The sequence below is a fragment of the Humulus lupulus genome, chromosome 3 (assembly GCF_963169125.1).
Source record: "Humulus lupulus chromosome 3, drHumLupu1.1, whole genome shotgun sequence".
NCBI lineage: Eukaryota > Viridiplantae > Streptophyta > Magnoliopsida > Rosales > Cannabaceae > Humulus > Humulus lupulus.
The window spans coordinates 135,805,263-135,817,314 of record NC_084795.1 but is presented as its reverse complement, the minus strand read 5'-3'; the positions used below and the strand labels follow the sequence as shown (position 1 = coordinate 135,817,314).

At 35.4% G+C, this 12,052-nt stretch overlaps 1 protein-coding gene across 1 annotated transcript in view; it reads right to left on the bottom strand.

Annotated features, from left to right (window-relative positions):
• Positions 1–2,976: 2,976 nt before the first annotated feature.
• Positions 2,977–12,052, bottom strand: part of LOC133825078 (flocculation protein FLO11-like) — a 28,662-nt gene continuing 19,586 nt past the window's right edge. Inside the window, exons 2-6 of the mRNA XM_062258071.1 lie at positions 4,853–4,887; positions 4,471–4,726; positions 3,975–4,338; positions 3,357–3,773; positions 2,977–3,269 (exon numbers count right to left, since the gene is read on the bottom strand). Of these exons, the coding sequence (XP_062114055.1) occupies positions 2,977–3,269; positions 3,357–3,773; positions 3,975–4,338; positions 4,471–4,726; positions 4,853–4,887 (1,365 nt within the window). The remainder of the gene's footprint in view (positions 3,270–3,356; positions 3,774–3,974; positions 4,339–4,470; positions 4,727–4,852; positions 4,888–12,052) is intronic.

Genomic DNA, 12,052 nt, shown 5'->3' with positions numbered 1-12,052 from the left:
TCTGGGACCGGTCCTTCAACGTTTGCAAGATGAAACGCTTTATGCTAAGTTTTCAAAATGCAAATTCTGGCTAGAGAAAGTTAGTTTTCTGGTGCACATAGTGTCAGGAGACGGAATTTCGGTAGATCCCGCCAAGATAGAAGATGTTAAGCAGTGGAAACCTCTGAAAAATGCTCATGAGGTTAGAAGTTTTCTTTGGTTAGCGGGATATTACCATCGATTTGTGGAAGGATTTTCCAAAATAGTCTCACCAATGACTTCCCTCACCCGCAAAAAATCAAGTATGAATGGACTGACAAGTGCAAGAAGAGTTTTCAGGAGCTGAAGAGGAGATTGACGAATGCCCTAGTGCTGACAATCCCTAATGGCACAGAGGGATATACTAGTTATAGTGATGCCTCAAGCCGAGGGTTGGGAGCAGCACTGATGCAACATGGAAAAGTAATTTCTTATGCTTCTCGACAGCTAAAAAATTACGAGAAGAACTATCCCACTCATGACTTGGAGCTGGCAGCGATGGTTTTCGCACTGAAAATTTGGAGGCACTACCTATACGGGATACACTGCGACATCTACACAAATCACAAAAGCTTGAAGTATTTCTTCACTCAGAAGGAATTAAATATGAGACATCGTCGATGGTTAGAGTTGTTCAACAACTACGACTGCGGCATTCTATACCACCCAGGGAAAGCAAACAAGGTGGCAGCTACATTGAGTCAACAGCCAAGTGCTTACGTGATGACAGTGAAAGAGATTTTGCCGCAGTTACGAGCCGACCTTGCTACCTTGGATTTAGAGATAGTAGTCGGTCAATTGGCTAACCTCTCTATCGAGCCTACCATTATGGAAGCTATAAAAGGCGGGCAGTTAGTCGATCCTTGGGTTCAAGGATAGATGTACGAACTGAGAGAGGAGGGGCGACCAGGATTCCATATCTCCAAAGATGGATTATTGGGGTTCAAGGGCAGAATATGTGTTCCGGAAGATGACGAGATCAAGAAGCAGATCTTTTTTTAGGGACATAATGCTTCTTATGCCATGAATCCAAGTACCACGAAAATGTACCAAGACTTGAAGAAGTACTTTTGGTGGCTTGGGATGAAAAAGGAAATGGAAAAATATGTGGCACATTGCTTGAATTGTCAGCAGACAAAGGCCGAGCATCAACGGCCAGCCGGATTTTTGCTGCCCTTAGAAATTCCAGAATGGAAGTGGGACATGGTCACTATGGACTTTGTCACAGGTCTACCAACCACTCCCAAGGGGCACGATGCCATTTGGGTTATCGTAGATAGGCTGACTAGGTCTGCTCATTTCTTACCGATCAAGGTAACTTATGGGGCACATAAGTTAGCAGATATTTACATTGCAGAAATAATGAAATTGTATGGTGTACCCAACTCCATCGTATCAGATCGCGACAGATGTTTCACCTCAACATTCTAGGATATAATCCAAATAAGATTGGGTACTAAATTGAAGTTCAACACTTCTTTCCACCCGCAAACAGATAGTCAAAGTGAACGAACAATTCAGCTAAGAGCCTGCGTACTCAACTTTCAAGGGTCATGGAATGAGAAGCTTCCACTAATAGTGATATTTCGTTTTTTATGATTACCAACTTAATTATTCAAATTAAATAATTAATTGTTGAACTGTTATTGAAATGTTTAAACAGACACAAAGACTGTTTGAACAGAAATCAGATATGTTTAAACAGTTTGTGACCAGAAGATAAAAACGGATATAAGGTAAAGAACACACGAAATTTTACGTGGTATCAACAATCTTTGCAGATTGCTACTAGTCCACGAGGCCACGCCCAGAGAATGAAATTTATTAGAAGAATATCTAAACGATTACAAAACCAAATTGACTTATACAAATAAAGTCTCCCTCTTGAATTTTTCGCAACTGTTATAATCTAAACTCCTAATCAAATTTCTGAAGTGCTAAGATCTTGAACTCCCTTCAAATCATAACACTTGCACTTTTCCTCCCGAAAAGTGACTCATGAACAATACTTCTCCTGAAGCTTGATGAATAATGTCCAAGTGTGTTCAACCTGCATAATTAACACAAAGAAAACAATACAGAAGTACACTGTGATAAACCACTAAGAACTTGCTGGACTCAAGTTCTTCACATAACAAAAAATCTCTCTAAAACTTGAAAATATTTGGAAAATAATATGCCAAGAGCGATGATCAAAAACCAACGACCTAAGGATGATTATATACTTTTTAGAATCCCTTTAGGTCATGGAAAACAAATCAGAAACCAATCAGCCAACAAATGGAAAATCTTCCAAAACAGGAAAGTCAGAATCTGTTCAAACAGACTGGCAATCCGTTCAAACAGATTCATTGAACCTGGATAGTTTTTAAACCCAGTTTCCTTAAATAAATAAGGAAACAATATATACATTATCTCTGCAAGCTGTACACGATTTCTGGACAAACAAATCAGATCAAAAAATAAAAATAAATGCCAATAATTTCCATTTCAAGAAAATATATTCTTTTATAGGAAATTATATATTTATTTTATTAACATATATATAATAATCTTATTATTAAAACACATTTCAACAAAACAGGATACTACCCATTTCAAAAAAAATATTCTTTAATTAATTTTGTCAATATTGTCAAATATGCCAATAAAGGATTTTACAATCTCCCCCTTTCGCAATTTGATAGACAAAATTAATTCAAAAAAACCTGCAACACAAAAGTTAGTGATAAGTAAAGAGAAAGAACTCCCCCTACAAATATGCACTAACTTATAACAAAGTTTTAAAGAAACTAGACTTAACTCCACCTCAAAATAAGAAGGTCCAGAGTTAAACAAAACAACAAACAAACAGTAGGTTTTTGGAAGTATCTACTCTCCCCCTTTGTGTCTTTCAAAGAAGCCAAAGAACCATAAAACAAAATAACAAAAGAGAGTATCAATGTTCAATAAATAAAACTAAACGACTGGATCTTTGGACAGAGATTGAACAGCCTCCAACACAGAGTGTTGCAGTCCTTCAATTGACATCACTCGATCAGCCAAAGAATCAATAGAGGCTCGAACAACAGCTATTTCTGTTGCAACAAGTCCGGAATCTGTGGCAACAGAGGACGACGCATGAGGAATGTCATCCGAGGCAAACTTCAGAGATTGGGGCTTGACTTTCTTGGTTGATGGAACATCAGTGGCTTCAGAAGGAGGAGCAGAGGCCTTGTAGGAAGCAGCAGTAGTGGGAGCCACCAAGTCTTCTTGATCACATTGGAGATCTTTTTTCTACAAACTCAACACTTTATAAATAACTTGAGGAAAAGGAAGATTCAAGTTTTTCCTATTACCTTTGCGAAACCCAATGATTTGATCATGAATAACCAAAGCCAAATTTATACCAAGACCGGTCCCCACCTTGTACAAAAATGAAGTCATATCAAAAGAGATAGTGGTGGTGTGAGAAGTGGGCTTCCAATTTGTTGTGGCAAACTTATGGAGGACAGCATAAGTGTAGGTGAGATTGGAGATCGAGATGACTGTATTAGATGGCCATACCATTTTTTGCCCTACCAATTCAGTGATAACCGTATCCTTGTCAAGAGAGGCAACATCATCATCATCCTCGACATCAAGGGGAAGATGCAAGGCAAGGGCAATGTCTTGAGGAGAAAAAGAGAACCAATGGCCCCTAACAAACACTTTATTATACAGAGAAGATTTAGGTTCAATAATTTCATTAGTAAGATTGGCATAGAATTCCTTGACTATTCTATCCACAAAACCAGTAAATTTAACCAAAGAACCTGTCCATTTTCGATCTTGAAGCATTGTTAGCACACCATAAGGCCGATGATCACTCAAGACATAATTCCTCTCAATGATAAATTTCCTTTGAGCATAGAGAACCATATCACGAGCATTATCATTATAACAAAAAGTTGAAGAATAAGGTTTGAAATTTACACCTGAACGTTTTGGAGAAGGTGTAGGATCAGAAATAGGTCTCTTCCCTTTAGCCTTGGATGACAAAGGAGTTGCAATTGGTTCTGAGTCAGATTCGGCTTCTTGTTCAGAGGGAACAATGTCTTCTTTTTCTGGCTCATCAGACTCAGCCTCTGATTCTACATTGTCAGGAACTGTTTCATCAGATAAGGTGGTATCATGGGTTGCTTCAGATTTAGACTTTTCTTCCTCAGGGTCGGATTCGGAGGAAGACAGAGAAGGAGGATGAGCCTTCAATCTTTTCTTCGTAGCAGTCAAGGGAGAAGAAGACGCGTCCAATCCCAATTTCCTTTTGGGAGCCACAGAATTTTTCTTGGACTGGCTCAGCTTCAAGGGCAATTTGAGCAACCCAGCAGCAGCAGGTTTGGAAGAAGATGAAACAGATTTTGATTTTGCCCCAGCCGCCAGAGACGAATCAATCAGAAGAGGAGATGGGTCTTTGGCTCAAGAGGGCACCACCACTTCAGATGGTGGTGCAACATCGACAATGTCAGCTAAGATATCTGGAAACACCATGGGGTGTTCATGAGAAAGGGAGAACACCTTCTTGCGCGCCTTGGATTTGCAAGTCTTTCCAACAGATGAGGCAGGTGCTGGAACAGATGGAGCCGCCGTTGACACAGATGGAGGTGGCGATGGAGAGGGCACCTTCCTGGATTGAGAACTAGGGGTCTTCTTAGAGGAAGCACTACGAGTTCTCACCATTGTTTCTTCTCTGAAAAATAGAAAGCACTTACAAAAAAATGAGAGAGAAAAAAAATAGAAGAAGACGAAGTGACTTAGAGAGATTGTGGGTGAGAAGGAAAAGGTTAATGGCAAGCTTTTTAAGGACAACACTTACCCAATTTGGACACCTACGCCAATAAGAGGTTTCCCCTTTTTAAAAAAAAATGATTTAATTAAAAAATAAAAGGAAACAACCTTTAAGACACGATCTACATAAAACTTACCTCTTTTTTTTTTTTTGTATTTTATAAAGGAAAATAGAAGATTTATAAAATCCCAATCCAAAAAAGGTAACAAAAAAAAAATAACCCCACACGATCTTCCTATTGTCCTTTTTCCTTTTTTTTTTAACAATTCTAAACAAGGTACAAAACAATAAAGATACAAATCATGGTATTCCAAATTAAGAAATAAGACAAAATAAATTCCCTAGAGACAAAGAATATATTAAATCACACAAAATAAATGCATAATTTCACATAATTACCACAATGATTCGGTTCACCATGAATTTTCTTGTAAAAAATTTTTATTTTATTTTATTTTATTTTTTTATGTTATATATATATAAATGCACAAAAATATAAAACTCAACAAAAAATTTCTGCTTTGATCAATGTGAGTCATCCTGATAAGAATAAAATCAAGTAAATGAAAAAAGTGTTAGTGTATACCATGGATAAGAACACTTGTGAAAATAGAAAATTAGAAAGAATATTCGAGAGAAATAAACCACAATTCAGTCACAAGCACATATTCTTAAGTGAATCAATCAACATGAATGAGTCTTACGCACATTTTTTTTTTTATAAACTGTGTACAATTTTTCTTGCATAGTTTCAAGCATAAGTGTGTGATAGTGTATGCAAGGGAACATTGCCCAATGACAAATAAGTCTTTTTCGAAATTATAAAAAATTGTAACCCATGAAGATGCTGTCACACTACACCAGTGGTAGCCCTTTTCTATGGTAGCGTATCCTCTTCATAACTCTGAATTACAAAGTTCCAACTTACTCAAAAGACGGCTTTCACACACTGATGTAGGTAGCTTTATTCTTGCACAGGAGCTTGAAACAATGCTACACAAAAGGAAGCTCAATCATTTAAACATTGATTAATTTACTCGAATATGCCTAGGAGGAATTGATTAAATTTATCTCAAGAATATACAACCAAAGGATCATAAACACAAGTCAGATTATCCAGGTTGACACACAACAACATTTTCAAATTGATTAACAATTTTCTAAACCTTAAAAAACACACATTTGATCAAGAGGACAACACAATAACAAGGAAATTTAAAGAGAACAAACCCCCAAAGATTTTCGAAGGAAATCAAAGTGAACCGAATTAAGAGCTTTAGTGAAAATATCAGCAATCTGTTTATGTGTTTCAATATATTCCAAGACAAGAACTTTATTTTCAACTAATTCTCTTATGAAATGATGACGAATATCAATATGTTTAGTACGGGAATGTTGCACAGGATTTTTTGAAATATTAATTGCACTTGTATTATCACAAAAAATAGTTAAAATGTCAAGATCAAACCCATAATCCATCATCATTTGCTTCATCCACAATAGTTGTGCACAACAACTTCCTGCTGCAATGTATTCGGCCTTAGCTGTTGAGAGAGATATAGAATTCTGTTTCTTGCTGTGCCAAGAGACAAGATTATTTCCCAAGAAGAAACATCCTCCACTAGTGCTTTTTCTGTCATCAGTGTTACCTGCCCAATCAGCATCACTAAAACACACCAGATTAGGGTTAGTTTCTTTTGAATACCAAATACCATAATCAGGAGTCCCATGAACATATCGAATGATTCTTTTGACAGCTGCAACATGAGACTCCATGGGATTTCCTTGGTACTTGGCACACACACCAACACTATAACTTAAATCAGGTCGACTAGCAGTGAGATAAAGAAGACTACCAATCATGCTCCTATACAGTGTAGGATCAACTTTGACACCATTTTCATCTTTGGATAGCTTCACAGTCGTTCCCATTGGTGTTTTGGCAACCTTTGAACTTTCAAGTCCAAACTTTTTGACCAGGTTCTTAACATATTTGCTTTGAGAAATAAATGTGCCTTCATCTAACTGCTTGACTTGCAAACCTAAGAAATAAGTCAATTCTCCCACCTTGCTCATTTCAAATTCCTCTTTCATTTGTTTCACAAATACCTGCACCTCATTGTCAGAAGTAGATCCAAACATAATATCATCAACATAAATCTGAGCAATGATTATGTTAGATTTAATATTTTTGATAAACAAAGTTTTATCTACTCCACCCCTTTTGTATCCATAAAGAAACAAGAAATTGAGTGAGTCTCTCATACCAAGCCCGAGGGGCTTGCTTAAAACCGTAAAGAGCTTTCTCCAACTTGTACACATGATCAGGTGCATGGGGATCTTCAAACCCTTTAGGTTGTTCAACATATACCTCTTCATTCAAGATCCCATTGAGAAATGCGCTTTTGACATCCATTTGGAACAACCTGAAACCAATCAAACAAGCAATAGACAATAATAATCTAATTGATTCAAGTCTTGCAACAGGTGCAAATGTTTCATCAAAGTCTATTCCTTCCACTTGTGTGCACCCTTGTGCCACTAATCTTGCTTTATTTCGCACAATTGTACCAAATTCATCAAATTTATTCTTGAAAATCCATTTTGTGCCAATAATATTGGTATGCAACGGTCTTGGCACAAGAATCCACACTTTGTTTCTAAAAAATTGTTCCAATTCCTCCTGCATAGCTTTAATCCAATTTTCATCAGCTAAAGATTCTTTCACATTTTTAGGCTCAAGTAAGGATAAGAAACAAACGAATTGAACAAAATTACTAAACCTTTTTCTTGTGACCATACTGTCTTTTGGATTTCCAAAAATTAAATCTGCTAGATGATTTAATTTAACTCTGGTTGAGGACTCTTTTTGGACTTCATCTGAAATAATATCTGGAAATTTCTTTTCTGTCTGTCCAGAATCTGTTTCATCGGATTCGTGCTCTGTTGACAGATGGACCATACGTTGCAACAGTAGTATCACTGACAAAAGCTTCTTCGTGTTTTTTAGTAGGTTCATTAACAAACTATCAATTTCTTCCTCAGTAGAAAACTCAGAAAAATCCCTGGAATCATCAATAACAACATTAGCTGACTCCATTACAGTTTGGGTTCTCATGTTATACACACGATAAGCCCTACTGTTAGTGGAGTATCCAATAAACATACCTTCATCACTCTTAGCATCAAATTTACCAAGATTTTCTCTATCTCTCAAAATGTAACAAACACATCCAATAACATGAAAGTAAGCCACACTTGGTTTCTTACCTTTCCAAATTTCATAAGATGTTTTAGATGTACCTGGACGGAGAAAAACACGATTTATGATATAGCAAGCAGTGTTAATTGCTTCTGCCCATAACCGTTTGGTCAATTTTTTGCTATTTAGCATCACTTTAGCCGTTTCTTGAAGAGTGCAGTTTTTTCTTTCTACAACTCCATTTTGTTGAGGATTTTTGGGAGCAGAAAACTCATGATAGATAACTACAGACTTACAAAAATCATCATAGACTGAATTCTTAAATTCTTTACCATGATCACTTCTTAGACGAACAATTTTTCCAATGTTGCAATCTTTTTCAACTTTTAATTTCAAGCAAAGAGTTTTAAAGGCATCAAAAGTGTCAGATTTTTCTTTCAAGAAATCCACCCAAGTATATCTAGAAAAATCATCCACACAAACAAAAATATACCTTTTCCCATTTAAACTCTCAATTTGAATTGGACCCATAAGATCCATGTGAAGCAATTCTAAAACTTTCGAAGTATTTATGTCAGAAACACTTTTATGTGTAATTTTTAATTGCTTACCAAGTTGACAACTCTTGCACTTACCATCAGATTCTTTACCTAGCTTAGGTAAACCACGAACACTCCCTGCATGTGACAATTTTTTCAAAGTTTTGAAATTTATGTGACCAAGTTTAGCATGCCACATATCAGTGTTATTACTCACAACAGATTGACACATAATAGATGGCAGAAGAGTGTAGCAATTGTCATTAGATCTATAACCTTCAAGAACATTCTCACCATTCTTGTTTAAAACAAAACAACTCTCTTTATCAAAGTTAACAGTATAACCTTGATCACAAATTTGACTTATGCTTAGAAGATTAGATTTAAGTCCTTCCACAAGTAACACTAGTTTGATTCTAGGCAACCCTTCAAAGTTAAGAGTACCCATACCAAGAACATTACCTTCAATTCCATTGCCAAAAGTAAAAGACCCACAATGCATAGGTTTTATGTCTGTAAGAATAGACTTGTCACCTGTCATGTTTCTTGAACAACCACTGTCAAAATACCAAAAATATGAAGAAGCAGATCTATCATATTCACTAGTAAAACCAACAAAACAATTATTCTTTTTTATCCATATTTTCTTTGATTGAACATTTTCCTTTTTTACTCTTTTGAAATTATCAAAATAATTGAATTTTTCAAAATATTCATTTTTGGAAAAATTCATAAGAGTAAAACACTTAGGACGAATATGACCCTTCCTACCACAAAAATGACAGATTGGAATGAATTTTTCGAACTTACCATTGGATTTACCTGCTGCCTGTGTCCTTTCTGTTGGAACAATCCGAGTAACGGATACAACAGATTTCAGTGAGGATGACACAGGAACATCAGACGATAGCATCCCAGCCGAGATAAACACAGTTTTCTTTGACTTTTGAGAACTTGAAGCACCAAGTCCCACATGACTTCTCTGACCTGCATTCTGTATATTCTCAAAAACATTTGAATCGGGGTTAAGCATTCTAACATTTTTCTCAAGAGTATCCAAATCTTTAGACAACTTATTAATTTCAACATTTTTTGAAATTATTTCTTTTTCAAAATTTTCATTTAATTCAGTAAGTTGTTTAATTTCAAAGGATAATTCTTTATTTTTGCTTACCAATGACCGATTTTCAGAACACACTTTCACCCATGAACCATACATCTTTTTGTAAGATTCACTCAAGGACTCTTCATTCAATTTAGATTCATCACTATCAGAATTTTCTTCATCTTTTGAAACATTATTCAAGCAAACAATTTTTTCATTTTCAGATTTAGAAACAGGTAAAATAGAAGTGAGAGCGACATTACCTTCCTCATCTTCACTACTTTCAGAGTCATTATCACTCCAAGTAGCAATCATACATTTTTTGTTCTTTTTCAAGGTGTTTGCACACTCAGACTGGATGTGACCAAATCCCTCACATTCCCTGCACTGAATACCCTTTTTATTAGTTTGAAAAGGTTTAAGAGAAGAAGGATTACCTTTTGACATCTTGCCATTGAATTTCTTGTTTCCTATCTTATTCATATATTTTAAAAAATTATTTGCCAGCATTTCCATTTCATTATCACCATCTTCATCATCTGAAACTTCCTTTTCAGTGCTCTTGAAAGCTATGGTTTTCTCTTTTTCTTTGGAAGTACTTGGCTTGTCTTTTTGGCGAATCTTTTGATTTAACTCAAAGGTACGAAGTGACCCCATCAATTCTTCTACCTTCATAGTACTGAAGTTTTTTGCCTCTTCCATAGCAGTAAGCTTAACATTGAACCTGTTAGGAAGAACTCGAACGATTTTTCTAACAAGAACAGAATCATCAAGTTTCTCACCAAGTGCAAAATACTCATTAGAAATATCAGATAATCTCTCATAAAATTCAGATAGTGTTTCAGAATCAGACATTCTAAGATCATCAAACCTAGTTTGTAACATAATAAATCTAGACTTTTTAACGTCTACAGTTCCTTCAAACTTAGTTTGAAGAATTTTCCAAGCATCTTTAGCCGAGACACATGTGGAAACAAGTTTTATAAAACTTTCTCCAACACCATTAAATATGGCGTGAAGAGCTTTATTATTATAGCTGGATAATTTTTCTTCTTCTGTATCCCAAATAAGTTCAGATTTTATAATTGTGCTTCCATCTTCACCTTTTTCAGTAGGAGGTGACCATCCAGACAAAATTTCTCTCCATGCTTTCTCATCTTGAGCTTTTATGAAAGCTCTCATCCTAACTTTCCAATATGGATAGTATGAGTCATTTAGCAATGGAGGTCGAGACACCGAACTACCTTCTGCAAAGAAAGACATTTCACACAAAACAAATCAAACTAAAAATAACCACAAGATCTCACTAAGAGTTTAGTAAACTGCTCTAATAACAATTGATATTCCGTTTTTTATGATTACCAACTTAATTATTCAAATTAAATAATTAATTTTTGAACTGTTACAGAAATGTTTAAACAGACACAAAGACTGTTTGAACAGAAACCAGATATGTTTAAACAGTTTGTGACCAGAAGATAAAAATGGACACAAGGTAAAGAACACACGAAATTTTACGTGGTATCAGCAATCTTTGCAGATTGCTACTAGTCCACGAGGCCACGCCCAGAGAATGAAATTTATTAGAAGAATATCTAAACGATTACAAAACCAAATTGACTTATACGAATAAAGACTCCCTCTTGAATTTGTCGCAATTGTTATAATCTAAACTCCTAATCAAATTTCTGAAGTGCTAAGATCTTGAACTCCCTTCAAATCATAACACTTGCACTTTTCCTCCCGAAAAGTGACTCACGAACAAGACTTCTCCCGAAGCTTGATGAATAATGTCCAAGTGTGTTCAACCTGCACAATTAACACAAAGAAAACAATACAGAAGTACACTATAATAAACCACTAAGAACTTGCTGGACTCAAGTTCTTCACATAACAAAAAATCTCTCTAAAACTTGAAAATATTTGGAAAATAATATGCCAAGAGCGATGATCAAAAACCAACGACCTAAGGATGATTATATACTTTTTAGAATCCCTTTAGGTCATGGAAAACAAATCAGAAACCAATCAGCCAATAAATGGAAAATCTTCCAAAACAGGAAAGTCAGAATCTGTTCAAACAGACTGGCAATCCGTTCAAACAGATTCATTGAACTTGGATAGTTTTTAAACCCAGTTTCCTTAAATAAATAAGGAAACAATATATACATTATCTCTGCAAGCTGTACACGATTTCTGGACAAACAAATCAGATCAAAAAATAAAAATAAATACCAATAATTTCCATTTCAAGAAAAGATATTCTTTTATAGAAAATTATATATTTATTTTATTAACATATATATAATAATCTGATTATTAAAACACATTTCAACAAAACAGGAAACTACCCAGTTCAAAAAAATCTTCTTCAATTAATT